The following is a 22,790-nucleotide window of genomic DNA, read 5'->3' as shown; positions in this document are numbered from 1 at the left end:
CCCCCATACTTCAGAGCGGCATTTTATCTGGGTGTGTCAGCAATATGTAAAAATTATATGTATCCTGGAAAACATGGCCGACGTGGTCACACTACACTGCAGTAACAAACCATCACAGTCCTGTATGCAAGGACTGTGTATTATTATTTTACCAACATGGGTTGCTCTCTGTCAGCGGAGTTTGCATTGTTTAAGATAGATAATAGCTGTAGATATGCATATGCAGGGGGAGACTGCATATATTCAGCTCAGGAGGCAAATCCAACATGGCGGCCCCTGTAATAAAGCTGCCTACAACCCATCTGGCAGAAAACGTGTTCGGTGAGCAATATCCAGCCATGTCCAAAACAACGTTTACAAAAAAAAAAGTAATGTACAGAAAACTCATTAATGGTGCAGAAAAGGATCCAGTATCAAAGAAACGCCGCCTTACTCTAGGAATTCTAGAATGACAAAAATGTTTTCTGTGTAAATATTGACAAAATGTAAGGCACCCCAATCCAGATACAAGCATGTACAACACAAAAGGACACAACAATATGCATCACTTTTTGCTAGTGTTGGATGCCACATAGATTATTATAGACCTTTCTGTTTTTTTACTAATGCGTCTTACATTTGTTCATGTTATTAATTTTGCATATTGTTAATCTTAATGTAATTGTTCTTTTTGTGATAACACTATGCAATATGCTGGCACTGTATAAATAAAATATAATAATAATAATAATAATAATAGATTCAGGTTGGTCGAGGATAATAGTTTCCTGGGTCATTTCCTCACTTTTTCATTTGTAGGTATCTTTTAAATTACAGACGGCTCGGTAATGGTTTGCGGAGCTCACAGCCTGGGACTATCTCTCCCGGATTATTCATGCAGTCCTTACACGGATCCTAATAACCTTTTCAGCGGATGAGACAGAGCAGGCTCGGTGTTCGCTTGAGTGTTTAAAGAGTTTCCTTTGTCACTCATTCTGTTGCAATTACAAGACTGAACATTGGTAATCCTGTAGCATTAAAAGAGTCTGCTTGTTGCGGTTTCATTACTAGCAGGCTTACTGCGTTAGCTCATCACAACAAATGAATGAATAAAAAAGATTAAACTGGTTCTCAACCTTTTGGCCATCAACTTATTCTATCAACTATTTTTATTTATGGGTCCATCCTATTCCAAAGTACTATCCAATGGGCAAACATGGCATAAGCATCACATAACAATTTGTACTTATTAAAAGGAAAGAAGGGTCCTGTTCAGCCTGGCATACAATCTAGAAACACATCTTTTCCTTAACTGTTCAGCATTTTAGCAAAATTTATTTAATTATGGGCCCTTTTTATCTAATATATTGGTTTGCTTTAGTCTGTCAATTCTCGTCTTGTCATACCCTTTGAATATATGTGTTGTAAGAAGCGCTGCGTACATTGTTGGCGCTATATAAATAAAAGATAATAATAATAATAATGATCACGCCGTGCCAGTACATAGCCCTCACACAGTTTGCTTGGATCACAACTGATGTTAATGAATGAACCCCTGGACACTTGTTGGCATGAAAAGGCACATAGCAATTCCTTTAATCAAATGAATGAACAGCATGACGATAGTGAGAGAGAATATAATTACTAGACTTGTGCATTCGTCTTCGGGCGAACATGAAAACGAGCACGAAGAGGCCGTTTTTTTGTTCGTTCCGAAGGAACGTAGAACAGAATACAGTGCCGGCAAACCGTAGGCGAAGACGAAGACTCACAATCACGAAGAATCGAAGATTCTTCGTGATCGTCTTCGTTTTTGCCGCGCAACCGCCAAAATTTCAAACAGGAGTGAGCTGATCCTCGTCTGTCCAATCAGCTCACTCTTGTGACGTAACGCTAAGGGTCTCGTCCAATGCCTGTGCTGCTGTTTTTTGAATTCTGAAGGCGCCTTTATAAGACCAGAGCTTGCCTGAGAGATCCATTCATTTTTCGCTGTGACTGCTTTGGCAACACTGCTGTGCTGCATCCGAGCGTTACAGAGAGAGATTGTTCTGTTCTGTGTGAGACTGGTAAGCCTTTCTCACAGTGTACTTCATCCTCACTTCAGTGCTACTTAATATAATTAATTTAATAATAATAATTTGATTAATTTAATTTTTTTAAAATTAATTTGTCATCAACTTTAGTGTAAGTGCTGTTGAGTTGACAGTGCACCCAGTGCCTCAGTGGCACTGGGGTGCCCTTGCCCTGGGCTGGCACTAGTGCCTATTGCCTGTCCTGCTTAAATAAATTAAATAGAATTTATAAATTACAATTTAATAGAATCTATAATTTAATAGTTCATTATAATATATATATATATATATTTGTCAGTCATATATATATATATACTATAGTATACTAGTGTAGAGTGTACTGTAGACATTCATCTACTAGTGTCTAATTTAAAATCAGTAATATTAATTAATATAATTAATAATTGAATTCATTATAAAATATATATATTTGTCAGTTATAGTTAGTAATAGTATACTAGTGTAGAGTGTACTGTAGACATTCAGAACATCTACTAGTGTCTAATCTAAAATCAGTAATATCAATAATTCTCTAATTCTTTCTTATCTTAATAGTTAATTAAATTAGCTATAAATAAAAGTAATAATATTAATTAATTACTACTAGCGTATAGTTCAGCTAATCTTATTAGTACTGGTGCTGCAGCTCTATAGTTTGTGCTTTGTTTTAGCAACAGTAAGAGACCAAGTCAATTTTTCTTAATTAATCTTTCATTTTATTTCATTTGTTTTGCTCACCTCAGTCCATCAGTGAAGTGAACTTGTTGGGCTAGTGAGTGCAGCCGCATAAGTGCTGTGTTTTTTTTTGATCAGCAAGCAGTGACGTTAACTGTTTTGCAAAGATTTTCTCATTTATTTTACATTTTATTTCAATTTTATTAAAAGTACCCTTAGTGTTTTGCTCACCTCAGTCCATCAGTGAAGTGAACTTGTTGGGCTAGTGAGTGCAGCAAGCAGTGAAGATAACTGTTTTGCTGTGACATTTTATTTTATTTCTAATTCTTTTCAAGAAAAATTGACTGTGACGAGCTGTACTAAGCAAAGCTTCAAGCTACTAGCTGTAGTACTAAAATAATTCTAATCTTCTTTAATCTTAATCTATAATATATTATAAATAATAATATTCTAATTCATAATCTATAATATAAGTAATTCTAATTCTAAATTCTAATTCATAATCTATATTCTTCTATCTATAATACATAATATATAAGTAAATTAGTTCTAATCTATTAATATTATATAACTTAATATTAATTAATAAATCATATACTGAATCTGATTTAACCTCACTTTAGCTTAGTGGGTTTGAGAGCGTCTGCCTAGAGGTAGACTTATAGTAAGGAAATATAGCTTTAGGCTAGCATAGTAGTAGGCTAAGCTCTTAGGCCCGTGTAAATTCAAATTAAAAATAAAATACTGCTAGTTATTAAATAGTTAATCTTGAGTTAATAATTTAAATAACTTTAGGATTTTGGCAGATTGCACACAGCACAGTGCAGTAGTGCATAGTTTTACTTTTTAAGCAGTAGCACTGAAGAGAACTTCCTCTAATTTTTTTGTCTTTAATTCGTTTTTCCTTTTTTTTATTTTTATTTTTTTATTTTTTTTTTATAGTTTTTTAAACACTACACTACACTACACTACACTACACTACACACACAACACAAAATTTGAAATGGATCCTCCTTTTGGGACTAAGGAGGGACAAGCTCCATCTACCACCACCACCACCAGCACCACCACCAGCACCACCACCAGTTCTAAGATGCAGCCTTTGCGTCAGTCTAGTCGGCCAAGTAGGCCAAGCTCTCGCTTATCATTTGGGGAAGCATTGCTTGAAGGATCATCAAGTAAAGGAAAGGCACCAAAAGCAGGCAGTAGTAGTGCGGCTAGGCCCACAAGCTCTATGGTTTTTTACGGAAAGCCTAAAGCACCAGAAGCACGTTCAAAGTTAAAGGGTAGCACAAGTAGTACCAGCCCAGTGACTAAAAAGAAGTGCCTTTTGCCCCAAGCAGCATCTTCCCCATCCACCAGCAGCATGCAAGGTACCAAGCAGAGCCAAATTAGCAGCAAGACTCAGAGGGGTCCCAAACCAAAGCGATCTCATTCCTTTGTAGGGAAAACCACCACCACCACCCCCACCTCTACCGCCTCTACCACCACTAGTGCTGCGCCTACTGTTCCCACTGGTACCGCCACGCCATGTCCTCCTAGTACCTCTAGCAAGCCACCAAGTCCTTACAAAATTTTTGTAAAGACAGTTAGAGAGAGGGCTACACATAGTGGAACTCCACCTAGCGAGGTAGCAGAGGAGCCTGAGACTGAGAGGCCAAGTGCAGAGTCTATTCTTCCTGCTCGCACTACTACTAGTCACGAGTCTCACGACGATATCAGTCTTAGCTCCAGCCTAGCAGGAATTCCATTCGATCTGGCTAATGAAGAGCTAGACTATGAGCCAGAGGAAGTAGAGGAGATGAGTGGTCAGGAATCAGATTCCTCAGGGAGCAGTGTCCAAATGACTAGTGCACAATTTTCCCCTGAGCCTCCACCTTCTCCGCTACGATCATCACCATCACCACCACCAGCAGCAGCAGCAAAACCTAGCAAATCTAAAGCAATTAGCAGTCCCACTATGGCCAGTACTGTTACCACCAGTCCCACCACCACTAGTTCTGCCTCTGTTCATCCACCCCGAGCAGTAAGAGCAGCACCCAAGGCACACTCCAAGGCTATGCGCGCCCCAATTTGGGAGCACTTTGAAAATGTTGAAGAAGGGCGCTATGGAAAGTGCAAACATTGTGGGAAGCTAATAAGCAGAGGGAAAGTGTCTGGCCATTTTACCAGTGCTAGCATGAAGCATCACCTCAGCACTCAACACAACGCTGTGCTATTGGGGAAAGATGCAGAGGTAAAACTTAGTGCAGGCAGCATAGCTGGTGGCCGTGGAAAAACCCCAACAGCTTCTTCTTCTGAGCCAATAGCAGCAGCAGCAGCAGCAGCAACTAGTGCTGGCAGCCAGAGACCAAGGCAGGTTGGAGCACTGCATGCCCAGCCCACCCTGGAAGAATTTGGGGCATTCCACTCCAAGAGAACGATGCCCAAACAGCAGGCCAATAAAGTAACGCGACTTATTGGTCAGTTCATTGCTGTTGGAGGGGCATCCTTCTCCATGATTGAAGGGGAGCCTTTCAAACAATTGATGGCGGCTGTGGCTCCACAATACACAGTTCCGTCACGTTCCACTTTCAGCAGGAACATTGTCCCCTCGCTGTATCGGTCCTGTGTTGCAGCAGTGAAAGAGGAGCTTTCCAAGGCTGCTGGTCAGTGTGTTCATTTCACTACAGATTTGTGGAGTGCACCTAGCGCCCAGCATGCCTTTCTTTCTTTGACAGCACACTGGTGGCAGCCCGGTGTGTCTAAGGAAGTTGCTGCAGCAGGCTACCGATCATTCCTTCTCCATGCAGAAGTGATGGATGAAAAGCACACTTCCCAAAATATTCTGCATGCGATTAGGAAAATGTTTAGCCTTTGGGTGGGAGCAGAGGCGGGCACCAATGTTGAAGTTGGTTTTGTGGTAACTGACGGAGGTGCCAATATGGTGAAAGCGCTGCGAGATGGTCATATTGTTGGTGTGCGCTGTGCAGCCCACATCATCCATCTTGTAGTGAAGGCAGCAATGTCAGAAGGAACTAATGTGGCAGCAGTAGTTCTGTCCCGCTGCAGAAAGATCGCTGGGCACTTTCACCATAGTGTTAAGGCTAGCCAACTTTTGAGGGAAGAGCAAGAGAGGTCAGGTCTTCCCGTACACTGCCTACGTCAGGATGTCAGTACACGGTGGAACTCCACGTTAGACATGCTAGAGAGGATTTTGGAGCAGCAGAGGGCAATCCATAATCTTGCCTCAGAGCACAATATAGGGATTACCTCTCCATTGAATAGGGAGGATTGGACAGTGATCGCCCAGCTAGTGGCAGTCCTTAAACCATTCAGGGATGCCACAGAAAATTTAAGCTCAAACACTGCCAGTCTGGCCCAGGTAATCCCAGTGTTCTCCCATCTAGGCAGCAAGATGGATGTGTTCCTTGGAAACCGTGAGGCTGTTCAAGGTGGCACTCTACATCCTGACGTAGCAGCCATAGTCAGGAAGCTGAAGGATCTGCTAAAAGTACACCTTCGCAAGCGAATGGAAGAGAGTCCCGAAATGATGCTAGCGTGCCTTTGTGATCCAAGAATTAAGGGAAAGCTAGCTTTGAAATTCAATGTTCTCAGTAGCTACCGGGAGCAATTGGTCAACAAGGTGCGTGACTGGCAGCGTAAAATGGGAATGCTGTCCGAGGAGGGTGAGGTGCAGGAGGAGGAAGAGATGATGTGGTCTGCTACCCCTAGCAGCAGCATCAGCAGCAGTGCCACAAGCAGCACAACACAGCTGAGTGGAGCAGCTGCGTTTTGGGAAGAGGCACTTGGCAGTATAGTTGGACCATCTGACAGAGCTAGCAGCAGAAAGGAGAGTAGTGCTGCTGAAATGGTCAAACTTTACCTCTGTGAAGTTCCTTCTGCTCCTAATGTTGATCCTCTTAGCTACTGGGATGAAAAGAAGAGTGTGTGGCCTGCACTCTCATGGGTTGCGCAGCAGCTTCTATCATGTCCGCCAACCACTGTTCAAAGTGAGCGCGTGTTTTCTATGACTGGAAACATACTGAGTCCACAGCGCTCACGCATGGCACCTCATCTGATGGAGCAGATTGCCTTTCTTAAATTCAATCTGCCCAAATTGGGTTACCCAGCTCTTAGCTTGGAAAGTTAAATTTTTTCTCTCTAATGTTTAAGGTAGTTTCTCCCCCTGGTTGCACTTGCTGCGGTGTGGCAATGCCTGCTACCTCCGCTGGTGTAGCCAATTTACGCTAGGGCCTAGTGTCTGAGCTCTGTAAGTCCGCTCCCAAACGCCTAGGACTGACAGTCTTTGGATGCTTTGCCCTGGGGTGAAACAGGTGAGTGGGTCGTCAATTGCCCACTCATTCACCTTTTTCCGTTTCCAACGCTGCTGCTGGTGGTGGTGCCAGTATCTTTTGCCAGTTCGCTTCCTGGCTGAAATCATGCCTCAGATGTCCCTAATGGAAAGGGTAGTTTCTCCCCCCTGGTTGCACTTGCTGCGGTGTGGCAACGCCTGCTACCTCCGCCGGTGTAGCTAGCTTATGCTAGGGCCTTGTGTCTGAGTTCTGTAGGTCTGCTCCCAAACGCCAAGGACTGACAGTGCTTGGATGCTTTGCCCTGGGGTGAAACAGGTGAGCGGGTCGTCAATTGCCCACTCATTCGCCTTTCCCAATTCTGCTGCTGCTGGTGGTGGTGCCAGTGTCTCTCTTCAATGCCAGTTCGCTTCCTGGCTAGTGTCATGCCTCGAATGTCCCTGATGGTAAGGGTAGTTTCTCCCCCCTGGTTGCACTTGCTGCGGTGTGGCAACGCCTGCTACCTCCGCCGGTGTAGCCAGCTTACGCTAGGGCCTTGTGTCTGAGTTCTGTAGGTCTGCTCCCAAACGCCAAGGACTGACAGTGCTTGGATGCTTTGCCCTGGGGTGAAACAGGTGAGCGGGTCGTCAATTGCCCACTCATTTGCCTTTCCCAATTCTGCTGCTGCTGGTGGTGGTGCCAGTGTCTCTCTTCAATGCCAGTTCGCTTCCTGGCTAGTGTCATGCCTCGAATGTCCCTGATGGTAAGGGTAGTTTCTCCCCCCTGGTTGCACTTGCTGTGGTGTGGCAACGCCTGCTACCTCCGCCGGTGTAGCCAGCTTACGCTAGGGCCTTGTGTCTGAGCTCTGGAAGTCCGCTCCCAAACGCCAAGGACTGACAGTTTTTGGATGCTTTGCCCTGGGGTGAAACAGGTGAGCGGGTCGTCAATTGCCCACTCATTCGCCTTTCCCAATTCTGCTGCTGCTGGTGGTGGTGCCAGTGTCTCTCTTCAATGCCAGTTCGCTTCCTGGCTAGTGTCATGCCTCGAATGTCCCTGATGGTGAGGGTAGTTTCTCCCCCCTGGTTGCACTTGCTGCGGTGTGGCAACGCCTGCTACCTCCGCCGGTGTAGCCAGCTTACGCTAGGGCCTTGTGTCTGAGCTCTGTAAGTCCGCTCCCAAACGCCTAGGACTGACAGTCTTTGGATGCTTTGCCCTGGGGTGAAACAGGTGAGTGGGTCGTCAATTGCCCACTCATTCACCTTTTTCCGTTTCCAACGCTGCTGCTGGTGGTGGTGCCAGTATCTTTTGCCAGTTCGCTTCCTGGCTGAAATCATGCCTCAGATGTCCCTAATGGAAAGGGTAGTTTCTCCCCCCTGGTTGCACTTGCTGCGGTGTGGCAACGCCTGCTACCTCCGCCGGTGTAGCTAGCTTATGCTAGGGCCTTGTGTCTGAGTTCTGTAGGTCTGCTCCCAAACGCCAAGGACTGACAGTGCTTGGATGCTTTGCCCTGGGGTGAAACAGGTGAGCGGGTCGTCAATTGCCCACTCATTCGCCTTTCCCAATTCTGCTGCTGCTGGTGGTGGTGCCAGTGTCTCTCTTCAATGCCAGTTCGCTTCCTGGCTAGTGTCATGCCTCGAATGTCCCTGATGGTAAGGGTAGTTTCTCCCCCCTGGTTGCACTTGCTGCGGTGTGGCAACGCCTGCTACCTCCGCCGGTGTAGCCAGCTTACGCTAGGGCCTTGTGTCTGAGTTCTGTAGGTCTGCTCCCAAACGCCAAGGACTGACAGTGCTTGGATGCTTTGCCCTGGGGTGAAACAGGTGAGCGGGTCGTCAATTGCCCACTCATTTGCCTTTCCCAATTCTGCTGCTGCTGGTGGTGGTGCCAGTGTCTCTCTTCAATGCCAGTTCGCTTCCTGGCTAGTGTCATGCCTCGAATGTCCCTGATGGTAAGGGTAGTTTCTCCCCCCTGGTTGCACTTGCTGTGGTGTGGCAACGCCTGCTACCTCCGCCGGTGTAGCCAGCTTACGCTAGGGCCTTGTGTCTGAGCTCTGGAAGTCCGCTCCCAAACGCCAAGGACTGACAGTTTTTGGATGCTTTGCCCTGGGGTGAAACAGGTGAGCGGGTCGTCAATTGCCCACTCATTCGCCTTTCCCAATTCTGCTGCTGCTGGTGGTGGTGCCAGTGTCTCTCTTCAATGCCAGTTCGCTTCCTGGCTAGTGTCATGCCTCGAATGTCCCTGATGGTGAGGGTAGTTTCTCCCCCCTGGTTGCACTTGCTGCGGTGTGGCAACGCCTGCTACCTCCGCCGGTGTAGCCAGCTTACGCTAGGGCCTTGTGTCTGAGTTCTGGAAGTCCGCTCCCAAACGCCAAGGACTGACAGTGTTTGGATGCTTTGCCCTGGGGTGAAACAGGTGAGCGGGTCGTCAATTGCCCACTCATTTGCCTTTTCCAATGCTGCTGCTGCTGCTGCTGCTGCTGCTGCTGCTGCTGGTGGTGCCAGCATCTCTTCTCTGCCAGTTCGCTTCCTGGCTAGTGTCATGCCTTAATTGTCCCTTATGGTAAGGGCAGTTTCTCCCCCCTGGTTGCACTTGCTGCGGTGTGGCAACGCCTGCTACCTCCGCCAATGTAGCCAGCTTACGCTAGGGCCTTGTGTCTGAGCTCTGGAAGTCCGCTCCCAAACGCCAAGGACTGACAGTGTTTGGATGCTTTGCCCTGGGGTGAAACAGGTGAGCGGGTCGTCAATTGCCCACTCATTTGCCTTTTCCAATGCTGCTGCTGCTGCTGCTGCTGCTGCTGCTGCTGCTGGTGGTGCCAGCATCTCTTCTCTGCCAGTTCGCTTCCTGGCTAGTGTCATGCCTTAATTGTCCCTTATGGTAAGGGCAGTTTCTCCCCCCTGGTTGCACTTGCTGCGGTGTGGCAACGCCTGCTACCTCCGCCAATGTAGCCAGCTTACGCTAGGGCCTTGTGTCTGAGCTCTGGAAGTCCGCTCCCAAACGCCAAGGACTGACAGTGTTTGGATGCTTTGCCCTGGGGTGAAACAGGTGAGCGGGTCGTCAATTGCCCACTCATTTGCCTTTTCCAATGCTGCTGCTGCTGCTGCTGCTGCTGCTGGTGGTGCCAGCATCTCTTCTCTGCCAGTTCGCTTCCTGGCTAGTGTCATGCCTTAATTGTCCCTTATGGTAAGGGCAGTTTCTCCCCCCTGGTTGCACTTGCTGCGGTGTGGCAACGCCTGCTACCTCCGCCAATGTAGCCAGCTTACGCTAGGGCCTTGTGTCTGAGCTCTGGAAGTCCGCTCCCAAACGCCAAGGACTGACAGTGTTTGGATGCTTTGCCCTGGGGTGAAACAGGTGAGCGGGTCGTCAATTGCCCACTCATTTGCCTTTTCCAATGCTGCTGCTGCTGCTGCTGCTGCTGCTGCTGCTGGTGGTGCCAGCATCTCTTCTCTGCCAGTTCGCTTCCTGGCTAGTGTCATGCCTTAATTGTCCCTTATGGTAAGGGCAGTTTCTCCCCCCTGGTTGCACTTGCTGCGGTGTGGCAACGCCTGCTACCTCCGCCAATGTAGCCAGCTTACGCTAGGGCCTTGTGTCTGAGCTCTGGAAGTCCGCTCCCAAACGCCAAGGACTGACAGTGTTTGGATGCTTTGCCCTGGGGTGAAACAGGTGAGCGGGTCGTCAATTGCCCACTCATTTGCCTTTTCCAATGCTGCTGCTGCTGCTGCTGCTGCTGCTGCTGCTGCTGGTGGTGCCAGCATCTCTTCTCTGCCAGTTCGCTTCCTGGCTAGTGTCATGCCTTAATTGTCCCTTATGGTAAGGGCAGTTTCTCCCCCCTGGTTGCACTTGCTGCGGTGTGGCAACGCCTGCTACCTCCGCCAATGTAGCCAGCTTACGCTAGGGCCTTGTGTCTGAGCTCTGGAAGTCCGCTCCCAAACGCCAAGGACTGACAGTGTTCGGATGCTTTGCCCTGGGGTGAAACAGGTGAGCGGGTCGTCAATTGCCCACTCATTTGCCTTTTCCAATGCTGCTGCTGCTGCTGCTGCTGCTGGTGGTGCCAGCATCTCTTCTCTGCCAGTTCGCTTCCTGGCTAGTGTCATGCCTTAATTGTCCCTTATGGTAAGGGCAGTTTCTCCCCCCTGGTTGCACTTGCTGCGGTGTGGCAACGCCTGCTACCTCCGCCAATGTAGCCAGCTTACGCTAGGGCCTTGTGTCTGAGCTCTGGAAGTCCGCTCCCAAACGCCAAGGACTGACAGTGTTTGGATGCTTTGCCCTGGGGTGAAACAGGTGAGCGGGTCGTCAATTGCCCACTCATTTGCCTTTTCCAATGCTGCTGCTGCTGCTGCTGCTGCTGCTGCTGCTGGTGGTGCCAGCATCTCTTCTCTGCCAGTTCGCTTCCTGGCTAGTGTCATGCCTTAATTGTCCCTTATGGTAAGGGCAGTTTCTCCCCCCTGGTTGCACTTGCTGCGGTGTGGCAACGCCTGCTACCTCCGCCAATGTAGCCAGCTTACGCTAGGGCCTTGTGTCTGAGCTCTGGAAGTCCGCTCCCAAACGCCAAGGACTGACAGTGTTTGGATGCTTTGCCCTGGGGTGAAACAGGTGAGCGGGTCGTCAATTGCCCACTCATTTGCCTTTCCCAATTCTGCTGCTGCTGGTGGTGGTGCCAGTGTCTCTCTTCAATGCCAGTTCGCTTCCTGGCTAGTGTCATGCCTCGAATGTCCCTGATGGTGAGGGCAGTTTCTCCCCCCTGGTTGCACTTGCTGCGGTGTGGCAACGCCTGCTACCTCCGCCAATGTAGCCAGCTTACGCTAGGGCCTTGTGTCTGAGCTCTGGAAGTCCGCTCCCAAACGCCAAGGACTGACAGTGTTTGGATGCTTTGCCCTGGGGTGAAACAGGTGAGTGGGTCGCCAATTGCCCACTCATTCGCCTTTTCAATGCTGCTGCTGGTGGTGGTGCCAGCATCTCTTCTCTGCCAGTTCGCTTCCTGGCTAGAGTCATGCCCAAAATGTCCCTAATTGTAAGGGCAGTTTCTCCCCCCTGGCTGCCTCTGTCTGCGGTGTGGCAACGCCTGCTACCTCCGCCGGAGTGGCCAGCTTACGCTAGGGCCTTGTGTCTGAGCTCTGGAAGTCTGCTGCCAAACGTCTAAGACTGACAGTGTTTGGGTGCTTTGCCCTGGGGTGAAACAGGTGAGTGGGTCGCCAATTGCCCACTCATTCGCCTTTCCCATTTTTCAATGCTGCTGCTGGTGGTGGTGGTGGTGCCAGCATCTCTTCTCTGCCAGTTCGCTTCCTGGCTAGAGTCATGCCCAAAATGTCCCTAGTGGTAAGGGCAGTTTCTCCCCTCTGGCTGCGTCTGTTTGCGGTGTGGCAACGCCTGCTACCTCCGCCGGAGTGGCCAGCTTACGCTAGGGCCTTGTGTCTGAGCTCTGGAAGTCTGCTGCCAAACGTCTAAGACTGACAGTGTTTGGGTGCTTTGCCCTGGGGTGAAACAGGTGAGTGGGTCGCCAATTGCCCACTCATTCGCCTTTCCCAATTCTGCTGCTGCTGCTGCTGCTGGTGGTGCCAGTGTCTCTTCGATGCCAGTTCGCTTCCTGGCTAGTGTCATGAATCAAATGTCCCTAATGGTAAGGGCAGTTTCTCCCCCCTGGCTGCCTCTGTCTGCGGTGTGGCAACGCCTGCTACCTCCGCCGGAGTGGCCAGCTTACGCTAGGGCCTAGTGTCTGAGCTCTGGAAGTCTGCTGCCAAACGTCTAAGACTGACAGTGTTTGGGTGCTTTGCCCTGGGGTGAAACAGGTGAGTGGGTCGCCAATTGCCCACTCATTCGCCTTTCCCAATTCTGCTGCTGCTGCTGCTGCTGGTGGTGCCAGTGTCTCTTCGATGCCAGTTCGCTTCCTGGCTAGTGTCATGAATCAAATGTCCCTAATGGTAAGGGCAGTTTCTCCCCCCTGGCTGCCTCTGTCTGCGGTGTGGCAACGCCTGCTACCTCCGCCGGAGTGGCCAGCTTACGCTAGGGCCTAGTGTCTGAGCTCTGGAAGTCTGCTGCCAAACGTCTAAGACTGACAGTGTTTGGGTGCTTTGCCCTGGGGTGAAACAGGTGAGTGGGTCGCCAATTGCCCACTCATTCGCCTTTCCAATTTTTCAATGCTGCTGGTGGTGGTGGTGGTGGTGGTGGTGGTGCCAGCATCTCTTCTCTGCCAGTTCGCTTCCTGGCTAGAGTCATGCCCAAAATGTCCCTAATTGTAAGGGCAGTTTCTCCCCCCTGGCTGCCTCTGTCTGCGGTGTGGCAACGCCTGCTACCTCCGCCGGAGTGGCCAGCTTACGCTAGGGCCTTGTGTCTGAGCTCTGGAAGTCTGCTGCCAAACGTCTAAGACTGACAGTGTTTGGGTGCTTTGCCCTGGGGTGAAACAGGTGAGTGGGTCGCCAATTGCCCACTCATTCGCCTTTCCCAATTCTGCTGCTGGTGGTGGTGCCAGTGTCTCTTCTCTGCCAGTTCGCTTCCTGGCTAGTGTCATGAATCAAATGTCCCTAATGGTAAGGGCAGTTTCTCCCCCCTGGCTGCCTCTGTCTGCGGTGTGGCAACGCCTGCTACCTCCGCCGGAGTGGCCAGCTTACGCTAGGGCCTTGTGTCTGAGCTCTGGAAGTCTGCTGCCAAACGTTTAAGACTGACAGTGTTTGGGTGCTTTGCCCTGGGGTGAAACAGGTGAGTGGGTCGCCAATTGCCCACTCATTCGCCTTTCCCAATTCTGCTGCTGCTGCTGCTGCTGGTGGTGCCAGTGTCTCTTCGATGCCAGTTCGCTTCCTGGCTAGTGTCATGAATCAAATGTCCCTAATGGTAAGGGCAGTTTCTCCCCCCTGGCTGCCTCTGTCTGCGGTGTGGCAACGCCTGCTACCTCCGCCGGAGTGGCCAGCTTACGCTAGGGCCTTGTGTCTGAGCTCTGGAAGTCTGCTGCCAAACGTCTAAGACTGACAGTGTTTGGGTGCTTTGCCCTGGGGTGAAACAGGTGAGTGGGTCGCCAATTGCCCACTCATTCGCCTTTTCAATGCTGCTGCTGGTGGTGGTGCCAGCATCTCTTCTCTGCCAGTTCGCTTCCTGGCTAGAGTCATGCCCAAAATGTCCCTAATGGTAAGGGCAGTTTCTCCCCCCTGGCTGCCTCTGTTTGCGGTGTGGCAACGCCTGCTACCTCCGCCGGAGTGGCCAGCTTACGCTAGGGCCTTGTGTCTGAGCTCTGGAAGTCTGCTGCCAAACGTCTAAGACTGACAGTGTTTGGGTGCTTTGCCCTGGGGTGAAACAGGTGAGCGGGTCGCCAATTGCCCACTCATTTGCCTTTCCCATTTCCTTTTCCATTTCATTATTTTCCTTCTGATACACAACCAACCAAACATAACACACACAATAACACATATAACACATATAACACACAGTGACATCACACATAACACACATACACACACACTTACAATGCACAAAACACAAGGACGTTTTCCTTGTTATTTGCCCTGGCCTTCACTCACTAATAGCATTACATTAACACTATAACTCACACTTCACCCTATAACATTTTTCCATCCACATACCTGCCAACAGACCCAACTTTTTCAGGGACAGTCCTGCTTTTTTCCAGTCCTGTCCCATCTAATTTAGCTAAACTAGGTATGCAAAATGCAAATACACATAGGTAGTTATAGCTTGGTAGGTAACGCTACTATAAACATTTAATAAATATAATCAAGTACTAAATAATAAATCTAACTTTAAAATACATTTAAATAAACCCCTATTTTTTTTTAAAAAAAAAACATTAAAATTAAATTATTATTATTTAGACATAATCCATCTTTAACCAAACCAGTGCACTGCTACTAATCTTAAACATAACCGTACATTAACCCTAAGCTATTTTTTAGTTCTTGTCCAACATTTTTCCATCAGCATACCTGCCAACACACCCAAGATTTTGGTGGACAGTCCTGCTATTTTCCAGTCCTGTCCAATAAGTAAGTTGGGTTGTTGCAAAGTATGCCATTGTAAATAGGTAGCAAATGTTAGGCATGTAAAGTGGTCCAAAATCAATTTAAAAATGTAAAATATTCCCTATTCTTTTATTAAACATCTATGGACAGTACACCTCGGTATGTGTGTGCAACTCTATTGGTCGTTTCGGCAGGGGGCTCGCCTGCCATCAACGAATGAAGTGCATTCTGCAGTTCTGCAATTCACTCGTTGATGCCAGACCAGCCCCCTGCCGAAACGACCAATAGAGCTGCACACACGTACCTTCACGGCAGCTGCTGCTGCTGTGATGTGTTATTAACCCCGTATTAACCCCTGCTAGGCAACCAGGAGGAAAACGAAGATTAAACGAGCACGAAGAATGTCCGCGAATATTCGCCCGAAGAGAAGACAGGAACGGGCGAATATTCGCGGAATACGAAGATTTTTTTTTCCCCGAAGACGAGCACGAAGACGAACACGAAGAGCCCCCTGGTGCCCAAGTCTAATAATTACTGCATGTCACAAAGACATATCACAATAGAAACAACTCAGTGTGCGGGCTTTTGCTCAATGCCACTTTCTGGATTTTTTAAACAAAATAATCTTGTTGACTTGAAAATTTGACCTATGGCACTTGAGCAAAAGTAATATCCATCGAAAGGATGCCGAATATTTTGCATACCATATAAAGGGCTTACGCCGTGCTTCAGGGGGTTGATTTCCGTCCAAACGCTTTTGTGCCTTTTTATATTTCACTTGTGCAATCTTAGCTGACAGCGAAGAAGTTCAAACAAGTCCGCTTCACCTCTCAGGCAACAGTCCTTCGGGGTAATCTCTATATGTGTGTATACAAGTTAACTAACTATACATAACTATAAATGATTGTGTTCTTGCTCGGCTTTTTCTAGTACTGACACCTTGTTACAATTTTACAGAAAAGGGAAAGACCTAGCATTTATTTGCTTCTAGTTAAAATAATTACCAAACTAACAAAAATAACCTTTAGCCATCTTGGATACTATCCTTGATCCCTACCTACATATTAAATATATTAATACAAATTACAATTTCTATTAATATACTTAATAGGTAGGTAGGAACCGCAACACTTTACTGTGGTTCGAGTGCTTACACTCGATGGATGGTTTGCATTAAATTTCAAAGTTGGTCCATAGAGGTTAGTAATTATTTTAATTAGATGTAAATAAATGCCAATGTTAGTGTTCCACTCCTTCCCTTCTTCTGTTAAATGTCAGGTTACCTTTTAAAGGGTTAAGCCCTTTTTTGGTGAGCCTTAATACAAATTGTATATCGACACGTTGTTAGTGTATCTCAGCCAGATCTGTAACTCGTCACAGTAATTGAGCTAAATGAGACTAAATTAAGAGGTAGAAACCATCTATAGATACCATAGATATTTTCCAATGATACGCTATAGACATATAAAATATTTAATATACAATATATATTTATTTTATATTATTTTATATATATATATATATATATATATATATATATATATATAAATATATAAAATATATTGAAAAATATATTCACTACAATGAATAAGCCAACACAGCTCCAATGCAGCACATGCCTATGATCAGTCCACATGAACTGTTTTTTTCTTGTTTAACAGTTAAAGGAAAGATAACAAAAAAAACATATTCCAGCATATTCCTCTTGATTTTATTTCTGCTCTTTGCTGTCTACATCAAGGTCGCTGGTAGGTTCTTACATGATCTGGTTCATGAATTCACACTTTGGGCAGAACGTTGCAGATCTATTCAAATATACACATTCATTCTACACCCCCACCCCCAAAAAAATACCCTTTTTAAACACATATTGTTTGTCTCATAAGAAATAACAATGCAGTTCTTCCCCCCCCTTCATCTTTGATCCTCTCATATTGTAGACTTGTGACTATCCAGGACAGACGGACAGACTGAAACACTTTAGGTGTGTGCCGGCCAAAAAACTACCAGATGTTTAAATTATTTTAAACTTCCATTTCTGTTTATACACATATTTCTCCGACACATAACTTTATGTAACTGGTTTTGTGTATCCACTTAAGGTGAACAGTAACTTTGTCTCTTGCACCTCTGTTGACGCTGATGATATAATTACCATTACTTCTAGGCTTCTTCTTCCTGTTAACACCTGGCATTCTGTATACCTAACTGCAGTAAAGTCTGCTATGTAGAAAGAAACTTTTGCAAAAAGGGAGTTATTTGATTCATTAAATAGTGACCTCTAAGCTTTTCTACAAAGTGGAAATTTGCGTTAATTATACGTGAAGCAGGATCTGATGGCACTATATAAAGCAATAAATAATAATGAGAAACAGAAATTCATAATATAAATAAAAGCATAGAAACATAGAATTTGATGGCTGTAAACACTCAACCCTTGGTTTCTTCTTATGCCTGTTTGAATTCCACTGCTAACCTCTACCATTTCTGCTGGGAGGCTGTTCCCCTTATCTACTACCCTCCCAGTGAGAAACTTCCTTACATTGCAAAGTAAAAGAACAGATAATGATAACTTATTTAAATGCCACCGTGAAAAAATTTCTAACCAATAATAAACTCAATAACTAATAGCACAGGCATTTTAATGGTAACATGGAAAAATCATTGAAAATAACTTGTTTCACGCACATCATAAAAAAACGATGCATGTCCTTAATAATAATAATAATAAAGATTATTATTTTTTATTGTTTAATAAAGCGCCATCATATTCCGTGGCACTGTACAATGGGTAGACAGGACATAACAAGCAGTATACAGCATAACAATTAAAATTACATATAAGTGTTTTCTATTTTTCTATATACTATGAATTTGATGCCAATGCAGTGTCATTGCGAATATATATATACATATATATATATATATATATATATATATATAGGCAATAGTATGTTTTAGATCTGCAGACAAGGGCTTGCAGTGGTAAGGAATGGTTCTGTTGAATAATGCGGAGACATCACAGCAGGACAATCCCTATTCTCTAATTTCTTTTGTTCGGCTTTATGGCTCATCAGTCATTATTCCAGCGGTATATATCTATGAAGCGGCAGTTCAGGGAGGGAATTCCTTAACTAAAAGGTTTGTAAACTCTTGTTTGGGACTATGTTTCTAATTCCCACCCCTCGGGATATCCATCCTGGGTTCACAACTCCTAATCTGAGTGTCAACATTTCCATCTGGTGTTTATCACTCCATTTCCATGTCGCATTTAGCACCCCTCACCTAAGGCCAACCATCTTTCATCTGGTGTTTATCACTCCTTTTCCATGTCGCATTTAGCACCCCTCATCTAAGGCCAACCACTTTCATCTTTTAGCATCTAAGGGAAAACACTTTAACACTGTGTTTAGCACTCCCTCTCTCAGGGAAAACACTTTCATGTTGGGTTTAGCACTCCATCATGTAAGAGTAAGCATGTTCACCTTGTGTTTAGCACTCCCCGTCCTAAGTTTAGCATCTCGTGTGGATCAATCTTTATCTAAAGGAGGAGACTTTTATTTAATATCACTCTAGCACTTTAACATATATCACCCATTATCTAATGTACGCCACTAGATACTTAAAGGCTTACACTCTAATGTAATGTTTTGCACTTCTATCTAGGAAGGACATGTTCGGAGCGTAGTACTAAGCCTTGGCTAAGTCTAGGTGTTAGCACTTGATATCCAAGGCTTAGTACTACGCTCTAAAGCTTTTTTTTTTGTTCCCCCCACAGCGTAAATATTTGCGCTCCTTATCTTGGGTTTAGCGCCCTTATTGGCACAGTTACTTCATAACACGTTATTGTGTCTGGAAACTTGCCACGCACCAGACGACGCTAATTAGATACCTAAGCATTAAAAGGGATATTATGCCCATAGAATAAGTTGTGATTATTTACCTGGCGTGAATGCATATAGTACTATTTCCCATAGTCTTTATTTACCAAGCTGTAAAACTTTCCAAAACATACACATGTAAGAACTCGCACCTTAATCGGTCCTTGCTCTTGTCTAACATTCAGGATAGCCATATTTCTATCCCATGCATGGTTAAATCCCCTCACTGTATTAGCTTCTACCACTTCTGCAGGGAGGCTGTTCCATTCATCCACCTTGCATTACATCCAGAGAGTTATTTTATATTAAATCGAGAAAACATACTTACCTAACAGCCGAGATCGCTCATTATTTGTAATAACAATATGTTCAGTATAAACAGTGACAATGTATCATTGAACATGTTACACGTTAAATAATAACTTTGTTGTAAACTTGCCCGAGGCGAAGCAGCAGTGATCTATTAGAATTAGTCAAAATGCTTTCTTCCCTGTGTGCAGATTTTATTTTTCAATAACAGGAATGTAGCTTCTCAACGGTGCCTCAAGGCGACTCAATATGTTTCACAAATGTGTCTGACGTGCCTTTAGGAGTATCATCATTTTTGCATTTACTTTAAGGATTCAGGTAGCCCTCAACTTTTTATGTTATTTTTCTTTTATTTTAGAGTTACGTAGCAATACACTTCGAGGCTTCGAGGCTTCGAGTGTGTTTTGATGAGCTAGGAAACCACTTTTTTGGTAAATATGGATAAATTCAGCTTTCAAATGGTCATATTTTCTTTTTTTTACAGGAGTTATAGACAAACCTGGATTGCGGTCACTCACCTTGCTTGCAGTCACAGTAGCCCCAGTCGACCCTCCCATGGCTGTTCCTGAAGAAGCACCACGGCTTACTCCTCCCATCCGGGTTCCTGCAGAAGTTGTGGTTTCCTAAGCCTTTGCCCGGCGTTCTCTCCAAGTAAGTGGGCACTTCCACCCAGTTTAAACAGTTCGCGCCAAACTCTGTCACATTTACAAAGTCTCCAACCGAGCCCCATTTTCCAGTGTACTTAGGGCAACCTGTATGGTGGTGGTGGTGGTGGTAAGGGCGATGAGAGTGGTGGGTCTGCTGGTGCTGGACAGAGGCAAGCGGTGGCCGTAAGGGCTGGTGATGGTAAATAGACGTACTTGAAGGCTTGTCGAAGCAGCACACTATAGGGATGCTCCCAAAAATAAGAGCCACAGCAAAGCTGGTAATTGTCATGCTGCCAGTACTGTCTGTTGTGTTCCATCTCCACAACTAATCTGGTCCTGCATCTGATGGGGGAGGCGGAGCTGCCACTTCCCCCTAATCTCAAGCAGCCCATTACATATTCATGCAAAGAGAAACGCAGGTCTCCAGTGCAGAGCGCGGAGTTAACCAAGACTGACAGAGAGTGACCAATCCACAGCTGAGGACAAGGCGAAGCAGAAGAAGGAGGTGGAGTGGAGTCAATAGGAGGAAAGACTAGAAGAAGGCTCTGTTACTTATTGTAAGAAAAAAAACATCAGAAATCATATGTACCTCTGCACAGAACAAAAATGTCTTTAAAGTTTGTCACATTCCTTTTTCCCCTTCTTTAAACAAAAAAACCCTCAACATTTGAATGTCTCCGATATTCATAAATACTTCTTGGAGCCAAGTTTTGTTTTCAAATTTTGTTTGAAAAGTAAAGTTGAAGGTGTCCGGAGAGCGAGGCTGCCAGCTAACGTTGAGTGTCGGTTATTGTACATCTGCAGAGCTGTTCCGTCCTTGCATTTTTTGCAATGTTAACATTTCTGAAACAGAATTAGAGACAGATGGTAAAAAATGTGTGGGTTTTTTTTCCATTTTTCTTTCTTCTGTTAAGACTGTGGGAGTAGAAGAGATTACATTTTCTAACTGAAGTGCTAATCACTAAATACATGACATTCAACTCCTGTGTGAAAAGGGGGCATTCAACATACAAAGGGCTGCAAACAGTCCAACGATCCACAAACTATTATAAAGGAAACAGCGCAATAGTTTTCCCAAACAAAAACAACTCTGTTATCCCACCAAAACTATCCAACTATATACAATAAGTATACACAATGTAACAAAACAACAACTTTAAACGTAGAAATTTCAGATCAGGATTTACAACCATTTTATGTTTTTTTTTCTCTTTTGCTCCTAGGAGATGTTTGATTTCCAAGCAACCTGGAAGATATGGATGATGCCCCTTCGTGTCTCTGCAATATCCGTGTTTCCAACAGAGCTGTAATAACCGCAGGTGAATGGAGCTGTCAGAACAGTTCAGTCGACTGAGCGTGTAAGTCTGTGTCCTTCTAAGGGTTCTTCCAGCTTGCCGACGAGTATTCCATCCCCTGATGTTACCAGAGTTATTCCCAAAGTACTTGCTTTAGTCTGTGTTATTGATCGCAAGGCTCTTAGTTCATTTAGTCGAATAAAGGCAGTGGGTTGTGCCTCTCCCTCTCGGTCTGTGTGTTCCAGCAGCTCTAAAGAGCAGGCAGTCAGGGAAAGTACAGCAAGTCACGCCGTCAGATGATACCAATGCTGGCAATGTCCAAGCAGTGATTAGAGCGACAAAAATAAATACCACCCCTTGCTTTACTACAGTGTGTTCATAGTTAGTTTGGGAGAAGACTAAGTCGAACTGTTCCAACAGGGACGTTTCACAAAGTGGCTTTAGTGATATATGATATTTATCATCTGATATTTTCATATCATTTTTATATGATATTTTTCCTTAGCATTAATGCGCAGTGACGCTTGGAACCAGAAGACGGGTTTGGACAATGTAAAATTCTGTATGTGGCAACATATTTTGAAGACATTAGAACAGTCGGATAGTTATTTAAAATTGATAGCTCTGAGAACGGTCAAGATACTATTCAACAGACGCCTTGGCTGGGCTTTGGGCAGACAGTAGTTCACATGACAACAAAATTAATAAAGTAAATAACATTTTGCGTATAAATTTGTTTATGAGCAATTATAGTAGTTAATTCCAAGTAAGTTGTGAAGACATTGCCATTTACTTACATGATTGCCAACCACTTTTGTGGCATTGTTAAGTAGGGGAAGGGGAATACAAACGTCCCAGCAACTTTTATTTTTTTTTTTATTATTATATTTCAGGTTAATTTTCGATATCAAGACATTTGATGAATATATCTTACATACATGATCGAACGAGAAGGAAGCTTTATAGTGAAAATGTTAAATATAAAAATATTTCGTCATAATATCTTCTACATTATGAAAGGCCACATAGCAAAACAAGGGAAAATAACCTTGAGTTGTTTGACGCTGGCAGCAGTGCAAATAATTCACTTTAAAAGCTATTGTTTTCTTCAGACCTATTCACTGGAATGCATATTAGCATTTAAATTGCAGCCTCTATGTTAAGTTTTAACCGCTTGTGCTTCAGGGTATGTTAGGTATTCTGGAGAAAATTGTTGTATTGTGGTAATTTATATATATATATATAAGACAGTCTAAAATTAAATTATTAAAACTAAAACTATTATGCTCTGAATCTGTAGAAGTCCAGAGTTTCCAGTGCTTGCCAGGAACTTTCAACGCTTGCTAGGAGAAGACATGCAAATATTGACACAAGGTTTGTCACTTTTTGATTCTTTACCCATGTTCAAATGGGGTCCCTCATTTGCATGTTCATACTGTTAGATACAGATTTAAGCACAGCGTAGGATTGGAATGGCATGAGCAAGGAATATTTCAGCTACGCACAGATGTATGTATGTATGTGTGTATAAACTATTTATAATATTCCGTATATATAAATACTTGGATTCGCGCAAACACAACGTGCCATTGGAACACAGGAGTGATGGTTGCTGATAAAGGGCCACTGTACCCTATGAAGATATTCCATTAAAAATCAGCCGCTTCCAAATACAATAGTCATTTACAACATTAACAATGTCT

The 22,790-nt window shown here is 45.1% G+C and overlaps 1 protein-coding gene across 1 annotated transcript in view; it reads right to left on the bottom strand.

Moving 5' to 3' along the window:
- The window catches only part of PRSS12 (serine protease 12), a 55,500-nt gene extending 35,270 nt beyond the window's left edge, over nucleotides 1-20,230 (bottom strand). Inside the window, exon 1 of the mRNA XM_053461438.1 lies at nucleotides 19,664-20,230. Coding sequence (XP_053317413.1) covers nucleotides 19,664-20,081 — 418 coding nt within the window. The 5' untranslated portion in view covers nucleotides 20,082-20,230. The remainder of the gene's footprint in view (nucleotides 1-19,663) is intronic.
- Nucleotides 20,231-22,790: the final 2,560 nt, after the last annotated feature.

Source organism: Spea bombifrons, chromosome 1 (genome assembly GCF_027358695.1).
Source record: "Spea bombifrons isolate aSpeBom1 chromosome 1, aSpeBom1.2.pri, whole genome shotgun sequence".
Taxonomy (NCBI): domain Eukaryota; kingdom Metazoa; phylum Chordata; class Amphibia; order Anura; family Pelobatidae; genus Spea; species Spea bombifrons.
This window is presented reverse-complemented; position numbering and strand designations above follow the sequence as displayed.